Genomic DNA, 26,313 nt, shown 5'->3' with positions numbered 1-26,313 from the left:
TTTTCAAAGAGCTAACAAAAATATTTTTTCAAAAACCTATCAGAGGTGTCTCAGTACTGGCTGCTCTTCCAGAGGACCCAGGTTCGATTCCCAGCATCCATGCAGCAGCTCCCAACCACTTTTGACTTCAGTCTCAGGGGATAGAATGCCCTTTCTTTTGGCTTCTACAGGCACTGAACATATGGGGTGAACAGAAATTTGGGCAAACACATAAAATGAAAAGGTAGACAGACATATAGATATTATTTAGTAAGTAACTCAAAGATTTAAAATACATCTCTGTAGACCAATGCATATTTTCCAAAAGCTTTCTCTACAGTCGAAACATTAATGACTTTGAAGTCACATGTATCAAATACCTAGTAAGTACAATTATTACCTGATTATAGTGAGTTTCACAATAGGCCAAGCCCTTCCTCTCATAATGGCGATGTCCAAGAAATGGCTTTTCACATTTGGCACAAACAAAATGCTGGAAAACATTGAATAGATTAAAATAAAATAATCTGTATTTTGTTGTGAGATCTGTAACTTGATTTATCTAACAAAGACACCTCAAAGTTAACCAATTCTTAGAAAGATAGTAAGATTAATAACCAGATTCCTCTCATCCCTTTGGTGATAGCACCTCACTATGTAGATTTTATATATGTAGTTCTGTACATATAAAAACTAGGCTGGCCTGGAATTCACAGATATTCACCTGCCTCTGCCTCTTGAATGCTGGGATTAAAGGTGTGCATAGTCATCACACCTGGCAAGACCAGCTACTTTTATGGTCACGATTATGATGTCTATGAGGCTCTAATGGGTTACCTTAAGATAACTGCTTAGCACCACGTTTTGGCAGCGTATACCTTTAACCCCAGTACGGGGGAGGTAGAGGCAGGCTGATCTCTGTGAGTTCAAGGGCAGCCTGGTCTACAGAGTGAGTTCCAGAACAGCCAGAGCTGTTATACAGAGAAACCCTGTCCCGAAAACCAGAAGGGTAACTGCTCAGCAACTGGAAGCACCTGCAGCTCTGGTTTAGGATCTGAGTTTGTTTTCTAGCACCAGCATGGCAACTTATAACTATCCCTAATTCTAGTTCCGGGAGATAATGGCCTTGTGGACCTTCACAGGCACCAGGAACCACATGCAGGCAAAACACTCACATACATACAATAAAAATCATCTTAAAAAAATACAAAATATTAATTAAGACATATGAAAGGAGATGGGCATCCCAGTAGTTTTGTTATGGAGAATAACTAATTGTTGTTGGATGTGACACTCCTGTCCTCAAGAAGGATTTAAGAACAAAGTATACTGTCATGTTACAACAACCTAGATTTTTATTATTTACTATTACGTTGTAATGGTTAGGTTTTTTTTGTTAACTTGACATAAACTAGTTCTTAACACTAGCAGTTGCCTCCATCAGACTGGCCCATGGACAAATCTGTGGGGTATTTTCTTGTTTGCTAATTGATGTGGGAGGGCCCAGCACACTGTGGGAGATGCAATCCCTGGGCATATGAACTTGGACTTTGTAAGAAAGATGGCTAGCTGACAATGAGTCTGGAAGTAAGCCATAAGCAGCATTTCTCCTTGGTCTCAGCTCCAGTTCCTGCATCCAGGTTTCTGACTTGAGTTCCTGACTTGGCTTTACTTCTCGATGAAAAATAACCTGTAATAAACCCTTTCTTCACCCAAGTTGCTTTTGGCCACTTGTTTGTTTTGTTTTAGAGACAGGGTCTCTCTCTATGTAGTCTTGGTTGTCCTGGAACTCATAGAGATCCTCCTGGTTCTGCCTCCCAAGTGCTTGGATTAAAGGAGTGCACCACCACACCTGGCTTAGTCTGCTTTTTGTTTTTGTAAATCACAGTGATAGAGAAACAAATTAAGACAAAAGTCAACTTTTTTTTTTTTAATGCCAATATTTAGTCTTTAAACTGTTCTTATCTTGCTAGCATACCTGGGGCACAGAAACAAAGTACTAGCTATCTGGGTCAGGCTGTACTTACCTCCACGTGCCATTGCTTGCCCATGGCATTCACTACTCGCCCTTCAATGGGCCTCCGACAGGCACCACAGATAGGGACCCCCATCTTATCATGACATGGCAGACAGTACAGCTCCCCTTTCAGCTCCCGGGCATCAGCCGTTAGCTCCTTCCTGCACTCCAAAGACATTCAAGTGAATACTATTGTACAGCTGAATAAGTACCCAACAGAGGTAGCAGAATTTTTTTTTACAAGACTTTAAAAGATACAATCAAAACAATCCTTCACAATTCCTGATAACTTCTATTTTTCCTTCATTAAAAGTGATCTGAGAAACCTGAATTAAGAGACTAGGCGGGGTTTCAGGTTGTTACCAGCATCTTGTACTAATGGTGAGACACAGAAGAGGTCAGACACATGCCACTCAGTCCTGTTATTATTGCTGTCCTATAACTTCACAATCATGTACTGCAAACAACCCTAATCAAACTCAGTGGACTATAAAAACAACAAGGACAAGAGAGGAGAGTGGGGGTGATTTTCATCAAAACATTTTATATATTCACATGAAATTGTCAAAGGACAAAAAACAATAAGAAAAGAAATTATACAGGCAAATCATCATGGGCCTTAAATATTTTTATGTGTATAGTACTTTGTATGTATGTCTGTGCATTACATGTGTGCCTAGTTCCTTCAAAGCCAGAAGAGAACATTAGATCCACTGGAACTGAAGTTACAGAGGGTTGTATATTGCCATGTGGGTGCTAGGAAGAGCCAGTGCTCTTAACTATTGAGCCATCTCTCTGGCTCCATCATGTGCTACTTAAACTTACTAAAAAGTTGGCTGTGAACTCTGTTCTGGGGCAGAGTGGCCCTTACAAACTATAAAAGGGATGAAGGACAGCAAACAACTAAAATTGTAAAAATTGAGCCCTGAGAATAGCTGGACTGTGAACAATTACCAACAGACATTACCATGGTTGAGACAGAGGTATAAGCATGCCTATGGTAGCAGAGGACATGGGTTTAATCCCAGCATTCACATGGTAGGTAGCAACCATCTCCTCTCCCTCATCCCCCCCAAGACAGAGTTTCTCAGTAGCTATGGAGCCAGTCCTAAAAGTCACTCTGTAGACCAGGCTAGCATTGAACTCACAGAGATCAGCCTGCCTTTGCCTCCCGAGCTGGGATTAAAGGCATGTGCTATCACCACCCGGCAACAACCATTTTGATTCCTAGTTCCAGCCAGAGGATCTAATTCCTCCTCCTGACTTCCATGGACATCAGGTACATGTATAGTACACATACTTCATGCAAACAAAAACATCAACATAGAAAAAAGCAACTCAAGCATGACTGTTTCAGCAGTCTACTCATTTCTGTAGGCTTTTATAAGTGCCTAATTTGATGATGCTACTTCTACCCCCTCTCTCAATTATGTTACTCTAGTAGTAATTTCTGCTGGATGCTTTAAGTACCTGATTTGGTGATAATATGCTGTCTGTGCTTCTTCTTCTTCCTTCCTTTCTTTCTTTCTTTTTTTTTTTTTTTTTTTTTTTTTTTGTTTTTTGTTTTTTGTTTTACGAGACAGGGTTTCTCTGTATTGCTTTGGAGCTTGTCTGTAGACCAGGCTGGCCTCGTACTTACAGAGAACCACCAGCCTCTGCCTTCCCAGTGCTGGGATTAAAGGTGTGTGCCACCAACACCCAGCTCACTGTCTTCTGAGCTGTCTGCTAATTGTTCTTTTACTATGCTTCCTATCTACTTATAAACTCACTCATTCTACATTGAATAACCAGCTGTCAAAGATATTTCTGTGGTATACAGCTATTATATAATGCTCTTGGTCCTTCTATGGATCTAACACTAAAAGTTGGAGAATTAAGGGTTTCACTTCTTGCAGACCATTTGCCTAGCACACATGAGACCACAGGTACACACAGACAGAGAAAGAAAGGAAGAAAGAAAGCGAGCGAGAGAGTCCAAATTAAAAAGCAAAACAAAACAAAAGCTTGAAGAAAACAAGGTAAGCTGTTTGCTGCAGTAAGAGAAATATAGGTAACTGTTCCTTCACTTTAAGTCTACTGTTTCTCACAACATCAAGGAAAACACTGTAGTACCCGCAGTTGGAACAGCTGAAGTGGTCAGGGTGATAAGGGTCATTCTTGAAGATCAGAGGTTGTTCATCAATGATGGCATGGCATTTCTGGCAGATGTATTTTCCAAGGCCTCTGGCCTTTTCACGATTATGACATGGACGACACAGGTGTCTATACAGGGCCAAAATGGAAATTTAAAATCTTAAGTTCTTTTTAATTATTAGAAAAATACCTCTCATATTTCTGAATAGAAATGAAATAAACCATTTTTCAGAAAACTATCTCTTGTGCTTAGTAGACCAGACTCAAAGTGCAGGGAAAATTTGTTCTACTGAAAACCCAGAGATGTGCATGGACTTCCATCACTGCCCACATTTCACTGGCAGAACAGCTCTGAGGTCCTTTTCCAGGGTACTAAGCAAGTCAGTGCATGGTTAGTTCTGTGTTCTCACACCCTAGAGCAGGACTTCAGACACCATAGAGAAAATGCATGAGACTTGAACATTCCTTTTGGCTACCCACATACAACAAGAATGGCAAAGTTCTACCTGCCAGCATTCTTGACAAACCCTATGTCTGCCAGCACTTCCTGGCAGAGGTCACATCGAAAGCACTCAGGATGCCAGCTATTGTTCATGGCTTTAATAACCCGACCAATGATGAATTCACCTATGGGAAAGTAAAGCACAAAGAATGTGATGAAAGGTCTTATTTGCTATAAATCCAAGGGGCAAGTGTTTAAGGAGGGCTTACTAGGGACTGACTAGTGCTCCTCAAATGCTAAGCCACTGCCTTACCAAAGTTACATCACATCTCCAGCCCTCTGAATCTCCCCTTTTAATTTATGACACAGGACCTCAACTGAGTTGTTCAGGCTGCCCTAAACTTAGAGATCCTCCTGCCTCAGCATCTCATGTATCTGGGATTATAGGTCTCTACTACCAGCCTAATTTATTTTGTTAAGATTTATTTATTTATTTACTATATATACAATGTTCTGTCTACATGTATCCCTGTAGGGCAGAAGATCTCATCATAGATGGTTGTGAGCCCCCATGTAGTTGCTGGCCTGAAACTTGTAGAGAGACTGGGCTGACCTCAATTCAAAGATCCTCCTATATCTGTTTTCAGAGTGTTGGGATCATGCCTGGTCTGCCACATTTTTCTCATAATTCACATTGACTTCCATCACTAAGCACTTTAAACATTGCATTCAGGGTCTTAATCACCAGAAACGTTCTAGTTGAGCCACCACTGAGGTGGCTACAATAAATGGACCAAGTATGTTTGTATGTATGTATGTATGTATGTATGTATGTATGTATGTATGTATATATGTATATATGTATATATGTGTGTGTGTGTGTGTGTGTGTGTATACACATACATACATACATGCACCTTTATCTACTCAACTGGAATATTCCCTGTCTCTTCTCTGGTCAGACCACCAGCAAGCTGGCAAAAGCACCATTTTAAAGAAAATATTACACTTTCTAGAGTTAAATGACTGTCCTAGTTAGCTTTAACTGTCAGTCAACTTGACACATCCTAGGGTCCTGTGAGAATGGAATCCCAATTGAAGAATTACCCAGATCAGATTGGTCTCTGGGACTGTCTGTAGGGAATATCTTGATTGTTAATTATCTAGGAGGGCCCAGCTTACAATGGCTGACACCATTCTCTGGGAAAGTGGTCCTGTACTGTGAATTATAGAACAGTAGCTGAGCTTAAGTCTGTTGGTAAGCCAGCAAGTTGTTTCTTCACAGTTTCTGCTTCAAGTTCCTGCCCTGACTTTCCTGGGTGACGAACTGTGACTTGGAAATATAAGATGAAATAATTAAGCCCTTTCCTCCCTTCAGTTGCTTTCAGTCAGATTGTTTTATCATGGCAATAGAGACAAACTACAACAGTGACTTATATGATTGTGAAACTTAGTTTTCACTTATACTCAACAGTAAAACTTACCACACTGGTGGCAGCAGGGAGCAAAGAGCATCTGGAAATCATGTTCACAGTACTTCCTTCCCTCAAACTGAAAGAAAAAGCACAAAGGCCATCAACTTAGGCATTTGAAGCAACCACAGAAGGAAATAATTTCATGAAAAGACAACAAAAGCGGCTTTTGCGGTGTGTGTACATAACAAATCCAAAGCCTTGTGAATATTAAGTAAGTGCACTTTGCCAATCAACTAACCCAGTCCTTACCAAAGTGTATTTTTTTTGAGCCCTGGTTGGCCTCGGACTTGCTATGAAGAATAGGTTGGCCTTGAACTCAAAGATCTGCTGGCCTCTGCTTCATGAGTATACACAATATACCTGGCTAACTTTGGAATCTTCCATATACCTCTATGTTGGAACAGGGAATAATCAGATATTGGATAGCCTAATACCCACATAAAAGTTGAACACAGATGTGTGTGCTTGTAACCCTGGCCTGGGGGAGGGGGCATAGTGACAGGGGGACAAAGCTCATTGTCCAGACAGCCTAGCCTAACTGATAAAACTTTAGGTTCAGTGAGAAGCACTGTCTCAAAATATAAAGTGGAGAATAATCAAAGAAAATAACCTCAACTTTCACATAAACAAGTACACATGTTCATTCACATGCACACACATATATCACACACAGAAGCTGTATAGGGTGAGGACAGAGTGAGTAGTTGGTCTTACCTCTGACTGTGCTTAATTATTTTAGGATTTTAACAAATAATTGTTTGCTTTTATTTAATGTATATGGATACTTCTGTGTACCATGTGTGTCTGATGTCCACAAGGGCCACAGGAGAGCATCAGATCTCCTGAAACTAGAATTATAGATGGTTGTTAGCTGCCATGTCGGTCCTTGGAATTGAGCCTGGATCATCTGGAAGGGCAGTAATCTCTCCTGCCTCATATGAATTTGATGAAAGCTATAGACCCCTCAACCCAGACAATTTGCATATGTTAAAACCCCTCCCCTCATTATTTTAGGTCAGTATTTAAATTTTTTCACTGTAAGGCTAGTTATTTACAAGGAGTACATATTCTAGTGTAATTTTTAAGAATTATTTTTATTTGTATGTGGTGTTTTACGTGAATATATGTCTGGTGACCATGGAGGTAGAAGATGACATTGGATCCCCTTGGAACTGGGAGTTAAGACAGTTGTGAGCTACAATGTGGGTTGTGGAAATCAAACCCGGGTCCTCCAGATAAACAGCTAATGTTCTTAACCACTGAGCCACTGAGTTTTTTTTTTTTTTTTTTTTTTAGACAGAGTCAATATGTAGCCCTGGCTGGCCTGGAACTCTATGTAGACCAGACTGACATTGCGCTCACAAAGGTCCACCTGCCTCTGCCTCCTAAGTGCACACACCACCATGCCTCATTTAATATCAATATTTTTAAGTGACCAATGCAAATCTGAAAACTAAACAGCCAGGCATAGTAGTTTACACACCTGTAAAACAATTTTTTCTGATGGAAGAGGGTAAGTCTGAGGCCATGGGAAAACCTTGTCTCAACAAAACGTCAGCCCCAAACAAAAATGTAAACTGCTCCTTAGAAAGCATGCCCTTCCCTTCCAAATATTTCTCAAGGGCCCATGCCAAATATAGCTTATACGCAGGGTACAACTTTTGCCTAGTTGGATATTTTTTCAAATAAATATATATGTGCCAATTTTTATAGAATTAAATTGTGAGAAGCACAACATCACTGGAGTTAAGAACACTGACTACAGCTCCAGACTTTAAGTGTTCAAATGCTAATAACAATGTCATTGGCTTCCTGAGTGACCAGTGTGTGTGTGTGTGTGTGTGTGTGTGTGTGGTGTACACCTATCCTCTTGGTGCCTCCTGGGAGTCAAAATAAACTTTGGCTGTTTATTTAAGCTCAAAGCATACAACTCATATTATTAATATGTATTCAGTAATCCCAACTCTTTTTAAAAATCCATTCTCTTATTTTAAATGTTTATTTGTATGTGTGTGTGCTCATACAAGCAAGAGGGCATTGGAACTGGAGTCAGACACAGTTGTAAGCCCAAGTTATATGGGTCCTGGAACCCAAGCCCAGGTCTTGTGTAAGAGCAGTAAACTCTCTTAACTACTAAACCCTATCTGAACTCTTTCTTAATAAGATGATACTTGAAACATATTGCAAAGAAGTAGATATTAATTCACTGAATTATAACATTTTGAAAAGATAACCATGCTTATAGCTTAAAAAGATTTATCTTTTTATTTAAAATGTATATATGTATGAGGAAGCATATATTATACATGTATGGAAGCTGCCTCACAAAGATGCTGAGAATCAAACTCAGCTGTTCTTAACAACTGAGCCATTTCTCCAGTCCTGCTCAGAACTTCTTGACAATGTGAACTTGGTTCTCAGTCTTTCTACCTTATTCATTACTGCTGTGAACAGATGATCTATAACCTCTCAAGAATTCTCCTGTCTATCTCTCCCATCTTCCCATAGGTATGTACTACTGCATCTTTCTTTCTTTCTTCCTTTCTTTTCCTTCCTTCTTTCCTTCCTTCCTTCCTTCCTTCCGGCAACACTCATGAGCAGCCAGGAGTCGATGTGCTAATCCTCTGAGGGCAGGTTTTCCTCTAATTCTATTTCACATCTCCTGCATTTTGGTCCTTTGTAGGATGAAGCTTGAAATAAGAAAGAACATCCACATATATTGACTTGTATTCAACTTTTGAGGGCCACAAATATTTAAAATTCGTGTGCTGACAGCTGTGTCAGGAACAGAGGAAAGATGTCTACTTGATTGGTCTGGTACTTCAAACAATCTAGTCAAGTCAGTTACCTAGAAAGTTGCCCAGCAAGAACTTAAGAAAAAAATCCTTTGCTGTTTGAACTGCAGCATGGTCTTCTGTGTGCTGTGTGACAGCTGCCCTACAGCTGGTGTAATATGGAGCGTGTGCTTTCTCATAGGTCACCAGCTTGTCCCCCTTGCCCACAAAGACTAGTACAACTCAGTTGTTTGGGCAGACCTGGCCCGAGGAGATCCCCTGTGGCCACTGCTGGATAGGCAGCCAGCCATCTTGGGTCAGAAACATTCAGGGTTTGCCAGAATCTAGCTTTAATGTAAGTTCTGAGGTTCTGAAATTAGGTTGTGAGGCTTGCAAAGCAAGTACTTTGCCCATAGAACCATCTTTTCAGGTCCTTCACAGGAACTGTTCTTTTAAAAATGGAAGCTGTTGACATTCATCAGAGGTGCACAAGGCAAAACCTTAAAAGGAGTGATGTGTCAAGACTACTCTCTACAACTCCAAACTCACAACATACTAGAATACAGAACGAACATGATTCCCCAAGCCAAGCTTCATACTAATTGAGAAAATACACAGGGCAAGAAAAGTTGGGAGGCTTTAAAGGCTGAATGCATCTGTTGAGAGGTGTCCTGAAGCAAATCATTCCAAGAGAAATTGAGATTCTTTTCTTTCATAAAGTGGGAGAAGCAAGTAAAGTATTATTGTGCATATAAATATATTATCAGTCAAATCAGAAAGGACTCAGAAGAAGCAGATCTCTTTGAATTTGAGACCAGCAGAGCTATTCCACAGTGAGATCCCATCTCAAAACCAAACCCAAACAAACGAACAAAAAAAAAAAAAAGAACAAAAAAAAAAAAACAAAAAAAAAAAAACAAAGCAGACAAAAAAAAACCCACCAAAAAGCTCCTCCCCCACAAGCAAAAAACAAACCAACATAAACAAAAACAATAGCAAAACAAGAAGCAAACAAACAAAACAACAAACCAAAAACCTCCTCAGCAAACAGTTCAAGGATTAAGGAACAGATTCCATTACAACCATTCTCATCTCAGATCCTATGCCCCTCTGCGGTGTAAGACCTAGTATTAGGACTACCATTCCTATTCCAAGAGCTTTCTGCTTTAATGAGCTGCCTCTTTTCCATGTACTGCAGAGACCATGAAGCATAAAATTAAGAGCCTGGGAATCCAGAAAGTTTATCCAAAGTACAAGTCTCGGATATAAAATGAAGAAGAAAAAAAAAGACAACAAAAAAACAAAAAAACAAAACAAAAACAAAAAATTCAGAAATCATTAATTTTGGAGTCAAATTTCCAGGAATACTATCTTTTAGATAACTACATTAAACCCCCAGATCAATTTAAAACAAGGAATACACTGATTGAATTAGTTGCTTTCTGTTTCTGTGATGAAACTCTGACCAAAGGCAATTAAGGAAGAGAGGGTTAGTTATTTGGGTTTTCAGTTCCAGAAGGATAGAGTTCAACATAGCAGGGAAGGCGTGACCTAGTGGCAGGAACAGGAAGCTGGCTGTTCACATTCTTACTCACACACAGGAAGGGGGGAGGGAAGGATGGGGTGAAGTGATAAATTCTCAAAGCCCACTCCCAGTGACATACTTCCTCCACAAGGCTCCATAGCCTCTTCACACAGTACCATCAACAGGGAACCAAAATGTTCAAATAAAGGAGGCCACAGGAGATGTTTTTCACTGACACCACCACAAATTAAAATAAGACTGCAAGAAATACTATGTTCCCAATTATAATTGTTTAAGCAAATGTCTAAGAATTCTAAGACCTTCTACCCCATGGGGACAGAGATTATTCGGTGGGGGAGTCGAACTCCAGAAGCAACAGCTCTGCTTCTTTCTGTACTAAGTTTTTGGAATTCTGTGAAAATTACTATCAGAGAGCTGCTGCTTTAAAGCCAAGAATTGGAAATTTAGCTGATGGCCTTATTTCAAGAATCTGCAGATGCTGGCCGTTCACCTAGTGATTTATACACTTGCTGCAAATTGCTCTGAAACAAGTGGGTCAGCAGATAAGCAGAGAGGCTGGCTTAAGAGTTTCCTCCTTCAGTCTTCACTTCTCAGTCCCAGGCTTCCTGAACAATCATGATATAGTATTAGAGGAAATGAGTGAGGAAACTCTTTATTAATCATTGTTCCATTACAGCATTCACTACCAACAGGCCTTTCCTGTTAATATAGTCTGTGATGGAGAGGAAGGCATACAATGGGAAAACCAAACAAGGAGAGAGGAAAGTCTGAATCTTAAAGAGAACTTGGCCCTGGCCACACTGGCTGGATTTGCAGCATACAAGACCCCTGCCTAGGCCTGGTTCTTGGTTCAGTCTATGCCAGTTTGAATTGTATCCCTCTTTAACTGTTAGTTTTAGCTCCTTTTAGTGGAGATAACCAAGGTATCATAAAGCTATACTTAGAAACCATTAATTTCTGGTGTTTGGGCCTGTTTAAATAGGCATTTCCTCCAGAAAATAGCAGTTAATCAGTCTAAGCCATCACCATATCTGTAGATTTATAAAATAATGGTTCATATGCATTAGAAGACAACTGCACAAACTGAGATCTAGCAGTGATTCCTCTTTTCTTTTTGAGACAGGGTCTCTCTACCTGCTATATAGTCAAGGATGGCTTTGAGCTCTTGATCCTTCTTTCCTCCATTTCCCAAGTGCTGGGATTACAGTCTTGTGTTAAAGCTATTAGATCAGTGTGGACAGTTTGTGCAGAGGTATTAAAAGTTAAATGGGAAGAAAAGGGTAGTAATAAATATCCACACTGAGATGGAACAGTGCTCCATGTTAAAGATGGATAAAGTGCTCTGTGGACCCAAAAGAGGGCACTGGGCTGGTTAGTAGCAGTAATGATGTCTTAGAATACATCTCCTAGGCAAGCACCTTGGGTACATCAGCTCTTTTTTGACGAACAAAGCTGCAAAACACATTATTTTTCCTTGGGGACAGATTTCTACCTAAATGGATAAATTTAGGTTCATGTTTTAATCATCATTGCAGGGCATTGGTGGTACATGCCTTTAAAAATCCTAGGCAGGCGCATCTCTGTGAGTTCGAGACAAGCCTGGTCTACAAGAGCTAGTTCCAGGACAGCCTCCAAAGACACAGAGAAACCCTGTCTCAAAAATCCAAAAACTAAACCAAACCAAAACAAAAACAACAACAAAACCCCTCCAAAATAATCATCATCCAGTAGGAGAAAGGGTCACTGTAGTATGATTGGAATCACATCTGGGTAGTATTCGTAGTAGTTGCTATGTCACTATTGTGTTGCTCTATTTTTCTTGAGACAAAAACGTTTTATGTTTATTTATGCTGAGCAGTGGTGGGGCACGCCTTTAATCCCAGCACTTGGGAGACAGAGGCAGGTGGATCTCTGTGAGGTCAAGGCCAGCCAGAGTTTCAGGCCAGCCAGGGCTGCTATACAGAGAACCCTGTCTCAAAAACCAAACCAAACCAAACCAAAAATGCCTACTTACTTTTTTGTTATGGGAGTTTTGCCTGCATGCACCTCTATTCATCACATGTGTGCCTGGTGCTCAAAATGGCCAAAAGGGGACATGAGGCCCTATGGCACTGGAACTATAGATGGTTGTGAGCCACCATGAAGGTGTTGGGAATTCCTAGTATTCCTGTCTCTCCCAAATGCTGGGATTATAAGCGTATGTAATCATATCCAGCTCTATTATGCTTAAGGGAAGTAGAGATGCACCAGCAATGCTTGTGCTCTAGTGAATGGGCAATGAACAGGGGTCTAGTCCAGACTTACCTTTGTGGTCAGAGGGATGATATCCTAGTTATCTTACCCAATGTACCAGGAAGTTCTACAGAGAAAAGTCAATTCTCTCTCTCTCTCCTCTCTCTGTCTCTGTCTCTGTCTCTCTCTCTAAGCATATGGGCTGTCCTTGAATTTGCATATCTCCTGCCTCAGCCACCCAAATGACAGGATCACAGGTGTGTAACACCACATGTGGTTATCTATAAGTCTTCATAGCTAGTATCCAAAGGGAAAGAAAGAGTAAGGACTGTGGAAGTAAGGGGAGGAGGACGCTTTGGCAAAAGACAAAAACAATAGCAAAGTTATGGTCTGGAGAGGACACCCTCTCCTGACTATCTTCTCAAGTGCTGGGGATTAAACCTAGGGCAAGCACATACTCTATCACCACCTCACATGTCTTGCCCTGCATGTTTCATTATACAAACATTCTTAGATGAGGATAACCTTTCCTCCAATATGTCATATAACCAAAAGTAAAGTTGTTATTTTCATCTGCAGGTTTACAAATCCCTGGCTACTAAAAGGACCTTAAGCAGTAAACATTGTAGCTAAAATAGCTGTCTTCCTTAGGACCCAGAGGGCAACAATCCAATATAGCCCAACTCTGGATTCTCAACATCTTTGGAATAATACTAGAGAGGCTATTTATAGCCCAGAAAAGAGGAGCAGTAAGGAGTGGACAGAAGGACAAGTGTGAGTCATGTTTTATTCTGCTCTGAGGAAGGCTGTTTCCAAACCTGACCAAACATAAGTGGCCTTGCAGCTGATAGAACCACATGTACAAGCAGGTGCATAGGAGAAGCTATTGCTGGCAGAGCAAACATGGTGCCAGATAATGCTGAAACGGCAGGCAAAAGGACAACACGAGAGAAAGGCATGAAGAGGGACTGTGCTCCATGATGCTCTCAGAGGGTAGGCAGATCAGGCAGAAGACAAAGTTCTTTCCATCTGAGTTTCTGACTTTTTCCTAAATTGCTTGTTCAGTAACATTTTCTTAATCTTATGAAGAAGCCTGTATGGATACTAGGGCTGAAACAGGTTTTAATACCTGTCACAGAGCAAACTGCTACTTGGTGTGTTATCAAGTTTTCACCTCTCAGGGCCACAAAAGAAAAGGAAGGTAGGGATTAAAGAGGACTTAATACAGTAGGAATACCAGTGCTCTCTTTTTTTTTTTTTTTTTTTTTTTTTTTTGTGCTTTATGGTGTGTATTATCTAGACATATTCATTTGTCTGTGTGCATATTATGTGTGCAGTAACGTGTGTGTGTGATCATGTGGAGGTCAGAGATCGATGTCTTCTTTAGTGGTTGTCCATCTATTTTTGAAGACAGGAGCTCCATCAACCTTAACCTCACAGATTTCAGCTAGAGCCTAGGCAGCAAGTCAAGGGTGGATCTTCCAGTTTCTGCTTCCTTAGCTATGGTATTATAGGCATATGCCACTATAGGTTTTTTACATAAATGCTGGAGATCCAAATTCAGGTTCTCATTATTGCATGGCAAGCACTTTATTGACTAAGTCATCCCCCACATGTCTGGGACTCCTTGTATGCTATGGAACCCTATCATGGATGTCTATAATAACATGCTGCTTTGGCAACCACTGTGAATAGAAGCTATACTTTCTCATACCAAAGGTTGGGTCTTCAGTTCTGTGCCTCCCAGCTCCACAGTGTGATCAATCCAGATGTTTGTCATACATCACTGTTCCTTGACAACCACCTACTTGTGGTCACCTAGATACAGCCTGTGTGTCTGGGCTGACTCCCATACCCAGTGTGGACTGTACAGATATCACAACACAGCCACCTGAAACTTGTGCCTACTTGCTTTAAACTTACCAGTAAAAACTTTTTACAGGAGACCTGTTTGTATGCTGATACCAAACAAAGCTTTGGCCTATGGATCCTGTCTCTCTATTCCTGCCTATACTTCCCTAACCTATGTGTATTGACTTCTAGGTGTGAGTAATAAAAGCTTCATATTTATGTCTTCCCTAATTCATCATAAAAATCTTAAAATCAGAACAGTATGATCTGGCTGAGTTTGCAATTTCAGAGCCTTCTGACAACTTCTGTGCAGAGTTTTCTAAATTGAGTGACAGCAGTTCTAACAGCAACCCTCCCTCCCATGCAGTTACAGCCCCTGGGGGCCCAACTTGTACTTCTTTGTACCAATCACAACCATTCAGACTCAGTAGTATCTGGCCTGCTACCACCATCTTTATATCCTGGGCACTCCTTCTATCTTCTCTTCTCCTGCAGTTGGACTCTGACCTCTCCTGTTGCTGTTCTTCCATGACTGTCATTTACCATTCCCAAGGCCATCATTTCTGACAAAAAGATTCCCAGAGGAAGAAAAAAAGAGTTTCCCTACTGCTAAAGATTTTGTTTGTTTTTCCTGAGACATATGTGGGAACTCAAGAATAATATGTGTACCAAGGAATAAAATTTTATTCTTTGACTATGTGTGCAATGCTATTTCCTAGTTTCATTAATATAGACAATTCATCAAAGGAAGTTTGATTTTTTAAGCATCTATGAGGGACAAAAGTTTTCCAGGCTGGCCCGTGAATTTCATTCCCCAGAGGAGTGGGAAAATGTTTCAGTGTAATAATCAGTTTAGTAATGACCATTATAAACTACCTTTCCTTCCTCTATCATGGAGGCAGGAAAATCTAAGTCTGGCAGGAGAAAGGGGAGAGAAAAAAAAAAAAAAAAAAAAATCAAAGGGGTTGGAGTGATGGCTCAGCAGTTAACAACACAGGCTGTTCTTGCAGATGACCTGGGTTCAATTCCTATAACTACACAGCAGCACACAATGGATCTCACAATATCTTCTGGTTTCCAAGGGTACCAGGCATGCACACGGTAAATAGAAATATATGCAGGCAAAACACACATACACATAAAATAATTATAAATGAAATCAAAGAGCAGACATCTTTAGTGGTGTCATAATTCTATACATATATTGTCATATATATACATATTTGCAAATCTGATAACTGGTGTGCTAAGTCGTCACTCTCATTTTTACTCATGTTATGGGGGGGGGGGTTGAGCCTCTCTAGGCCATCCCCACAGTACATGTTTACTGTGATAAAAAGGTTTCAATGAGGGTGGAAATACAGACCATTTGATGACATTAAGAAAAACAAGTGTTTAGAAATATCTTAAGACACACAGTGTGGTTCCTGCAATGTTCAATTCCAACCAACATCCTCTTTATAAAATGCATGAAAATCTCCAGAATGTGGCTTGGAGATCAGGAAGTTGGTGACACAGGTTCCCTTTCAGGAGGATGTCCAATGACATCCTGATAAAGGAAGACACAGGATAGTGCTTGCCCATGTAGGGGCAAGCACTGGGGGGGAGGCCAGAGATGCTTCTGCTGCAAGCCTTGTGAAAGGATTCTGCACTTGCAGTAGAAGTACTTAGTGTGATAGACAGTCACAAGACACTGTAGATTGTGGAATAAGATGAACTGATGGGTAGGTATACACAAGCATCCCTTTTAGGTTGTGACCTACATGTTCCATATGCACTTCATCACCGGTCTCCTAGGTACTAAATACCTGGCACTTTAATTCCATCTTTGGTAATTAATTTGAAAGAGAAGGACTGCTCGGCTGACCCACCTCATAGAAGAGTCCTTCTGGGAACTGCTGGAAGCACTGAGCACACACAAAGCACTGCTCATGGTACAGCTCGCCATTACTGTTCACGATCTTCTCAGCAGCTGCGAAGCCCCCCTTGCAGCGCTCACACGTGGCACTGGCCAAGGCATTGGCCATGTTGCTAAAACACACAAAGGACAAGGTATAGATTGTTAACTTATAATTAGGCTTAAGATCAAATGACATCAAGAACTGAGGAGCAAATTCTATCTGAACATAAAACTCATATTTTATTCATAAAACCAGGTTTCACAAAAACTGTAAGTTAAAATGCCCAGTCTCATTAACTAAGCCCTTGGGTTTCTGAAAGGGCCTCCTGCTTTGCTTTTGCTTGAATTTAGCATTTTTTAGCATTTTTGTAAGCAGTGTTAGATATTAAGAACACAAATTCGAGCCAAGAATTCCCTTAGCGAATGCAGTGGGATACACCTGTAGTTCCAGCCTTTAAGGAGGTAAAGGCAGGAAGGTTGCTTGAACCCAAGAGTTCAAGAACAGCCTCGGCCATATAGCCACAGTAAGACTGTCTCAAATAAATAATCCACGAATAAATGCTTCCCTCAAGGACTCAGGCTTATAGCTGGATAAGTAACTTTAGTTAAAAATATACATGATAATGTCTTTAAAAAAATGTTCTTTGCTGTGAATACAATATATAGATCATAATGCTCCCCACCTCCAGCAGGACTCTCCATTCCCTATCACGCTCCCAACTTCATGACTCCTCCTCCTCTCATAACATACTGAGTCTAATTAGTGCTGCCATACCACTGGATCATAGGCAACCTGCAGTGAGTCACACTACAAAAGAAAACTGATTTTCCCTCCCCTAGGCACCATCAATTGCCAATAATAGCTTCATGAGGTGGGGCCTCATGAGCTCCTTTCCTCTCTGAAATGACAACTTAAAACCAATTTCTTTCCTTTTAAAGAACAAAATCTAAACTTCATGTAACTGAATATCATATTATAACCTGAATTCAGATTATACCTTTGACTGGATCCTGTTGAAAACAAGTTCTTAAAACCTCTGAAAACTGGACAAGTTGCCTCAGTTCTATTAAACAGTACAAGATAACACTGAATACTAACAATATAAAATTTATCTTAAAATCACAGAATTTTATATAATAAAGATCATTTTCCAGATAGAGGAATAGGTTCAGAGGTGGGTGATGAGTTCAACACCACTGAGCTTGCTTCTTAGTTAATGAGGTGACACAGGAGTAGAATCCAGGCTCATCCATCACAGATCAGAACCTTACTGCAAACTCTGGAGAGTTCATGGTAGGGATGCAATCATGTTTTGCAGGTCAGGAAAATGAAGCCAGGCAGTAGACAGCAATGAGTGACTCTGACAGATCTGTCATGAGCAACCCCATTACACCTCAAAATACAGGATGTATTCAATGAATGATCTGTTTTCTCTAACCACTGGTGCTTCAGATGAAAGACAATATGACTGAGGCAAAGAATCAGGTGAGAATTTCACTAATAACTACTTTGTTTCTGAAAGTTCTAGAAATGGAGAAGGTTCCCTATGCTGAACAGTCACTGGCCCACTTATTCTACATAGTTTTACAAGTTGCTTTTTTGTTTGTTTTGACTTGTTTTTTGTTTTCACAGGCCTGTACCATAAGCAAGTCTGCCCCAGTGGCAGAGCTTCTGACTTTTCAGATATTTCTTTGGTTTACCACTACCAATGCCAGGAGACAGATGGTGTGCAGAGCTTCTAACTTCACAGATACTGTAAGCAGATGCCTTGCTCCTACCTCCTTCGAAGTTTGGCTGTTTCCATAGCAGAAGCACCAGTAGTTATTCTCCACCCCACCCCAATAGAGGACAATTCTACACTTGTCTTCACCCCTCAAATGTTTCAAAGCAATTCTATGCTGTAACCTGCCATAAGAAACTTTACGATGAATTCCCACATTCACCATTTCAGACCAATCAAAACTCAGTTTTAATTAGTAAGCTAAATATAAAATAGGAATGCCACGGGGGAGGGGGGGAGAGGAAAAGATGGCATAGCAAGTAACTGTGCTTGCTGCCAAGCCTGAGGATTTGAGTAGAAGAACAAAATTGACTCCAGCAAGTTATCTTTTACCTCCACATGAGTGCCCACCCCCCAAAAAAACACTTAAAAGGGAAAGGAGGCAGACTCACTATGGGCCTAAGCACTGTGTAAACAAGACTTCCACTTTGTCATCTCAGAATTAATGTGACACAAGAAGATCCCAGATGGATGGTTTTAATTAAGTCCTGGAGAGATTTGTGCACCCTCTTTTCTTACAGAGAGAATGGCTGAGTGCAGAAGGAAGCTAAGCCACACCTGCTCAAGAGTTCTCAGAAGCTGTTTGAGGATTAAATAATAAAAAGTTGAACCACTCTGCAAAGCAGAAACGGCTACTAAAAGACATGGTATCATTCTCATTCTAAATTCTTTCAAGGACATCTCAAACTCAGTAGCTGTCATCCTTGCCCTGCCCTGACACAGGCTTTCTCTGTGTAACCACCCTGGCTGTCTTTGAAATCTTTCTCAGTAGACCAGGCTGGCCTCAAACTCAAAGAGGGATCAAAGGCATGCACCACTACCAACAGGCTAGACCTCAGTAATTTTAATGAACTTCCCAAAAACCTGGAGAACATTCTGTAATGTCCCAATTTGCTACCACTTAACTCAGTGAGTCTCAAGGTATGGAAATTCTGAAGTGCCCTCTCTCTGCCACTTCTTTATGCAGAATCAGATTGTAGAGAAGTTTGCATCAAGAAAAATACCAACAAAATGTGCAAATATGTAGGGCAACAGCATTCTTTCCTCTATATTATCAATGTGTAATGAGTTACTTTTTTTTTGTTTTGTTTTTGTTTTTCTAGACAGGGTTTCTCTGTGTTGCTTTGGAGCCTGTCCTGGAACTAGCTCTGTAGATCAGGCTGGACTCAAACTCACAGAGATACACTTGCCTCTGCCTCCTGAGTGCTAAAATTAAAGGCATGTGCTGCTTGCTGCTGCTGCAATCAACCCCCCCCCCCAGCTCCTTTTTGTGGTGGTGCTGAGACAATATAAAGGAGTCCCTGGAATAAAAAAATGCTATTTCAGACAGACTTTATGTCTGTCTGAAAACTCAAGTAGAACTGGTAAATGGATAGACAGATTAATATTCACACACACACACACACACACACACACACACACACACACACACACACTTCAGTAATAAAGCAGGAACAGGAAGGACACAGTAATCACTTGCCTTCCAATTGACCTCATGCTTCCCTTTCCTCTATCTTCTTGTTTGTTGGCTGGTTAATTTTGTTTTTTCTTTTTTTGAGACAGGGTCTTATGTAGACCAGGCTGGCCTCAAATTCCTCATCCTCTATACCTCCCAAGTGTTGGGACTGCATGCTGCTCTCTTGCCTGACTTTCCAGTACTGTTCACATTTTTTAATAGCTGATAATATTTAATATAACATATGATAGAAGTTATTTTTTAAGAGACAAGTCATTAGATTGGTTATACCCAATTTTCTAGAAAATGTTTTTCACTAAAAAGTGTTGCTGATAAAGAAGCTATGTGAGTGGTGTCTATGGGAGCCTCTAGGAAAGTGTCCTGACTGGTCAGCAAGGATTGATGTTATGGACTTAACCTCTACAGATCCCCTGATCAGGAAACTACAATCAAGCGTTTTAATCTCACATCTTATTAATCATTACACGTGAAACAAATTTTCTGCTCTTAAAATACAACAGTGTGCAAAATTGTTACCAAATATCCTGAATTTACTAGTCACCTCAAATATTGGCTATGGAATAATTCCCCAGCGAAGTGGTGTTTCTCAATTAAAGTTTTAGTTTCACCTTTGAGAACTACTTTCAGAGTATATTTTTTTCCTGTTATAGATCCTGACAACATAATGTGCCAATTTCTCTCATGGATAACACAATAAGAATGTGTACCATTATTAGAAAGATGAAACCTTGCTACTCTTCCCAGGAAGATGGCATTTTCTTTGACATCTGTTATGTCCTCTGGTACAAGTTTACAAGACAAGGCAATCTGTGAACCACCCCGAACCCTTGGTACACCCTGGAAAAAACTGTGCTAAATTAAAACATATTAGCTGCATCAAAAGGCTAGGGGATGCAGAGCTGCAGAGCTGGAGGTTTGAAAGCTGGCATTCTGGGAGGGAGAAACTCACAATTTCGCATAAAAATCACAAAATTCCTTGTAGACTTTTACATCACTGTGCCTGCGCTGCAGCTTGGACACAGCTCTCTCATCTTCATTCCCATTAGTTTCCAGGACACTGTTAAGGACCGTCCGGGGGATTTCTTCATTCTCTGGGATAGTGCACGGGCGTGATGGGCCTGGGAAGGCCATTGTACAGGCTTCAGAGTTCAGAGTCCTGTGATTCTGAGCAGGATACGGAGAAGAGAAACAATATCCAGGCCTCCTGTTTCCCAGCCAGGGTCACTCCCACTGTTCCCACATGCGTCACCCAGCTGCCAAGGTTGCTACTGACTTTTCATGTTAAGAGCTCAGTAGCACAGCAGTCTGGGTCTATTACAACTTTATGGATCTCAAAAACAGCAGTGACAATCTGTTTCTGAGCAGTTCTCCAGCAAGGATCTGTGAGTTCCTGAAATTAAGCTTTATGTAGTCTATTATCTTTGCTCTTCATACAATAAACAACATAGTAAGGACTTCAACAAATGGGCACAGTATAAATTAGAAAGAGCTAGAGTTCAGTTGTAATCCTTCTATTTCATCCCAGCTAACCCTGTAACAGGAGTCACGGATTCTTCATGGTGTTCCTGCTATATTTAGTTTAAACTACTATCTTGTAATTGTCATGAAGATAATAACAACAGCATAGCAAGAGGCTACACAAGGATTAAGGTTTTTTTCCTTTTTTGTTTTTAACTATTCATTGTACATCATACATCCTGATCCCACTCATCTCCCCGTTCCTCTTGCTTCTACCCTTTGCCCCTGCAACCTCCCCGAAAACAAAACAAAATTTAAAAGTAAAACCACAAACAAACAAACAAACAAAAAACAAAATCTCGTCCTCCACTCAGTTACCACAAGTTCAAAACCTTCCATTGAATATAACTCCTGCTCACTGCCAAAAGAAACCAGTGATCTGTAAAGAGATATAATGACCACATATGACTGCACTAAGAACCTAAAATGCTTCTGACAACTGAGCCAATAAACAACCTCTTATTCTTCGCCTGTGACTTCTCCCACCACCAGCCTGGAGGAAGGCAGAGCTGACACATAGCTCAGTGCCTCCAAGCCAGCAGACCATGCAGCAAAACATTTCTTTGCAAAAACTTGATGCAACAGAATTGGCTTTTAGGCATATCAGGTAGTCATTACTCTGGATCATGTATCACACTTATTTAAAGCAGCAAGTAAATCTTTTATTCAGTTTCCTCTATTGGCAGCTAAGTATTAAGACTCCCATCCTTGAGGTTTATTTCATTTTGTTTTTGGAGACAGATTTTCATAGCCAGCTCAAATGTGCTATGTAATGGAGGCTGGCTTTGGCTCTCACTCTTTCTGCATCTAGATCCTAAAAGCTGAGATTATAGACAAGTACAATTATGCCCAATTTAAACAGAACATTCTTCTGTTAGTTTTTTTTCTTCCTCTTTTCTTTTTTGGACAAAGTCTCATATGGTAACCCAGGCTTGCCTCAAATGTATGGTTCTTTTGCCTCAGCCCTAGAATGCTGGGATTATGGGCATGTGCTAAAATACTATACATATACATTGACTTTTACTGTCATAGTAATTGTTCATATCAGTGTGGTGCAGCATCACACACACACACACACACACACACACACACACACACACACACACACCAGACAGACCAGGGTAACTGCCTTTACTGATCATCTTTGTCATGTATCATTTCTTTGGGGAAAGTATGGAAAAATTCAAAATTTTCTCTACTAGCTATTTTAAAATATTCAACTAATTGTTGCTAATCAAAGTTATTCAACTGTACTATAGCACATGTATCACAAAAAGTTGTTCCTCTGTATCTGGGTTTCCACTGACCACCCTCTTTTCATTACCCAACCTTTTCCCTTGCTTAGTCTCTGGTAACCACTTTTAGATAAACTTTTAGCTTATGAATACAAGTGAAAACATGCAGGATTTTTGTACTTAGTTTTATTTCATTTAAACAATGGTGTCTAATGCTGAAGTGACATGATTTCTTTCTGTTTTGATGGCTAAATAATATTTTGTTTTGTGTATGTGTATGTACATCATATTCCTTGATACTGGAATTTATGGAATAAGATTCATTACTTACTGAGTGGCAGCAATCTTCTTCAGGCTGGTAAAAAGACCAAACCAAACAACAAAGTCTGGATAACAGAAATTGGCTGAATACAAAATTCAAAATTTCACCTACAATCTTAAACCTCAGGCTGTACACAGCGGAAGATAGGCAACAAAATATCTTGAGATTCTGTGATGTTATTTGCAGAAGGTGGAATTCTATTTGCAGTGTATGATAATCGGCATTTTCCTGGGGAAGGGAGAACTACAATTCTTTTATTTCAGTAGGGGAAGGCACAGGATAGTCAGAGAAAAAGAATCCTAATTCATAAGGAGAAATTCTGACACTTAGAGGTGATTCTATTAAATAGGGTCAGCTACTTGAGAAAAGTGTGGGCAGAAATGAAAATTACAGGAGACTAGAGAATATGGCAAGAAAGAAGCTTTTAAAATTCAAACTGAAATCAAGTGTAAGAAGAGAGATAGTGGGCAGTGGAGGCACACATCTTTAATCCCAGCATTCTGGAGGCAGGGACAAGGAGGACTCTGAGTCTGAGATCAGCCTAGTCTGCAGAATGAGTTCCAGGACAGGCTCCAAAGCTACAGAAAACCCTATCTTGAAAAACGACAAGAAAAAAAAAAAAAAAAAAAAAAAAAAGAAGGAAGGAGGAAGAGAAGGAGGAGGAAAGAAAGGAAGAAAAGAAATAAAGATAACAAAGGTGGTTTAGTATATTAGTAAATGCATGGCCACTTTTTAAACTTAAAAAAAATATTTTATTTTGTGTGTGTATGGTTTTGCATGCCAGTGCAGTGCCAACTGAGATCAGAAGAGGGTATCAGACCCCCTGGAGCTGGACTTACAGGAAGTTGTGAACTGCTGGACATGGGTGCTGGGAACAGAACTCAGGTCCTCTGGAAGTACAGAAAATGTCTTAACTGCTGAATCACCTCTTGAGCTCCCATTTTATATCTTTGGAGCTACAATTTATTGTGTACTCCAGACTGTTCTATTAGTCTATTTTTACACCAGTACTATGTTACTTAGGTTACCAATTACTAAGGAATGCTTTAGCTATTTGAAGTCTCTGGCTCAATCCAAATTTTAGGAGTACTTTATTTACCTCTGCAGAGAATGTCACTGGTATTTTTCTTTAATTTTTGTTTATCTAATGTGTATGAGTGTTTTCTTCATATATGTTCATGTATGTTTGGAGGACAGAAGAGGTTGTCAGATCCCTTGGGGTGGAGTTACACATGTGAGTCACCATGTGAGCACAGGATTAGTCTGGGTTGTCTGCAGAGCAGCCAATGCTCTTACTCCCTAAATTACCTCTCTAGGCTCCACTGATATTCTAACAGGAACTGAACTTGTTGGTAACAATTCGTGGATATATGTTTTCCTAATCTGAGGACCTCTTATTTTCTCTCATCACTGGTGATTTTCAAAGAGATTATTTCATTTCTTTCCATGGTCATGTGATGGCTAAATTCAGTTCCAGATCTTTCCTTCTTACCCTTCTTCCCCTTTTTACCAAATGTTTTAATCAATCAGCACAGATTTACAAGTTGTAAGGGAAATTTATGGCTGTGCCTCTTGGTTTATATTTTTCAGATCATTTTCTTATCTGTTCTCAACCCCCTAGAGTTTCTCTGTGTAGTCCTGGCTGTCCACAAACTCACAGAAACACCCCTGCCTCTGCCTCCCAAGTGCTAGGATTAAAGGTGAGTGCCACTCTACTCCCAGCACTCAAAGATCCCTTAATTGTGACCCAGACAGAAAGGAGGCAAAGCTTCTGAAGGAAGAAAGAGATCTGTCATCTGCAGCACACATTGCTGTCACACTGACCTCTTACTAGGAACTAAGACCCAACCAGTTGATTCTCAGTATAAACACAAGGCAAGGAAAGTTTTTTTTTTTTTTTGTTTGTTGCTGGGTCAGGACTTCAATACATACACCAGACAGGCCTCAATTCAGAGACCTTCCTGACCCTGCAGGGATTGGAGAATTGGGCATCAAGGAATGTCCGATTGTTGGTTTTGGTTTCTGAGACAGGAACTCATATGATAGTGCAGGCCAGCCCAGAATTCAACAGTAATCCTCTCAGCCTCCTCAGTGTTGGAGTCATAAAAGCCTTCACATACTGCTCCAAGTTAATTCTTTGTGCCTTATGTATCTGCTTTTACTATAAGAGGGGAGCCACAGTGAGGATTCCAAGCCAACTAGGAGGATCAGGATATACAATGTCTTCTACTGCAAAGGTGACAGTCAACAAGCTTTGGGATTTTAGGAATGAGTAACAGCAAACATGGGTTAACCCTCCTTTAGTAGCTACTCTGATAAGATCTATATATTCAACTATATACTCACATTCTTTTACTGTTCACATCACCAGGAATGCCCAAAATTCTTACTAAGTGCTCAGGTGACCTCCTAATAAGTACATATGTTGAATAAATAAACAAGTGAATACAAGTCATAACCTCTCCTTCTCTGAGTATACAACGCAGGCAGGGAAACAACACGTAATTGTTTTTGTTATAGTTGGGCAGAGAGTGGAGGCTGGGGTAAATGCTTGTCTCCTGGAGAAAGTTCACACAACAACCTGTCTCAAAAGGTCAAGACAGAGACTAGGAAGATGGCTCATAGATAAAGCACTTATTAGAAAATCAATGAATTTGAAGACTGAGTTCAGATCCCCAAGACCCACATAAATGATGAGCAGCTTGTCTATAATTCTAGTCTCAGAATGCAGCAGAGACAGAGGGTCCCTAGAGCAAGCTAGCTAGAAATACTAACTATATCAACAAGCTCTGAATTTAAATGAGATACTCTCTCTCTTTCTCTGGCTTTTTAGAAGGGTTTCTCTGTAGTTCTGGAGCCTGTCCTCTTGTAGACCAGGCTAGCCTCAATATCCTGTCTCAAAGAGTGATAGAGGATGATGCCTAACATCAACCTTGGCCTCCAAACATTTATTCAGCCACAAACACTTACATACCCATGTGCACACACGTGTATACATACATGAAAAGAAATGCATAAAAAGAAAAACAAAACCAAGGACAACTTCTGAAGAATGACATCAGAGCTGGCCATTGGCCTCCACATATCTGTGCACACATGCGTACCACCCCACTATGAACATGCAAACACACCTGCACATACACAAAAGAAATTGGATTTGTATTGAAAATATAGCTTTTACATGTTATTATTCCTCCAACCATACGTAAATAAATTATACCCGTGCCATGTACAGCATTTATATTGTATTTGGTAGCACAGTATAGAGATGATTTAAAGTAAGACTTGTACTGGGGCTGGAGAGAAAATGGCTCAGTGATTAAGAACACTGACTGCTTTTGCAAAGGACCCAGGTTCAATTCCCAGCACCCACATGGCAACTCACAACTATCTGTAATTCCAGTTCCAGGGGACCCGACACCAATGGATATACCAAAAAAATTTTAAAAAGGGAGACTTGTGCAAGTTCTATGCAAGTATCAAGTCATTTTACAAGGGGCCAGAGCAACCACAGATTTTGCTATATCCCTTGGCTAAGATGATACAGGTGGAGTTTCAGTGAAGTGCTCTGGAACCATTGTGACTTTAGAATGGGAGAGCTTTAAAACAAACAAACAAACAAAAACTTTAT

The 26,313-nt window shown here is 40.3% G+C and overlaps 1 protein-coding gene across 6 annotated transcripts in view; it reads right to left on the bottom strand.

The window, feature by feature from the left end:
• The window catches only part of Lims1 (LIM zinc finger domain containing 1), a 101,942-nt gene that overhangs the window by 9,131 nt on the left and 66,498 nt on the right, over positions 1-26,313 (bottom strand). For 4 of the 6 annotated variants that reach the window (XM_051186709.1, XM_051186710.1, XM_051186708.1 and 1 more), the window contains exons 2-7: positions 16,321-16,480; positions 6,056-6,122; positions 4,636-4,756; positions 4,109-4,258; positions 2,007-2,157; positions 380-472 (exon numbers count right to left, since the gene is read on the bottom strand). In XM_051186709.1, coding sequence (XP_051042666.1) covers positions 380-472; positions 2,007-2,157; positions 4,109-4,258; positions 4,636-4,756; positions 6,056-6,122; positions 16,321-16,480 — 742 coding nt within the window. Of the gene's footprint in view, positions 1-379; positions 473-2,006; positions 2,158-4,108; positions 4,259-4,635; positions 4,757-6,055; positions 6,123-16,320; positions 16,481-20,556; positions 20,766-26,313 lie in introns of those variants that run through there. The other 2 variants (XM_051186705.1, XM_051186706.1) reach the window with 2 other exon arrangements.

The sequence above is a fragment of the Phodopus roborovskii genome, unplaced genomic scaffold (genome assembly GCF_943737965.1).
Source record: "Phodopus roborovskii unplaced genomic scaffold, PHOROB, whole genome shotgun sequence".
NCBI classification, from domain to species: Eukaryota; Metazoa; Chordata; class Mammalia; order Rodentia; family Cricetidae; genus Phodopus; species Phodopus roborovskii.
This window is presented reverse-complemented; position numbering and strand designations above follow the sequence as displayed.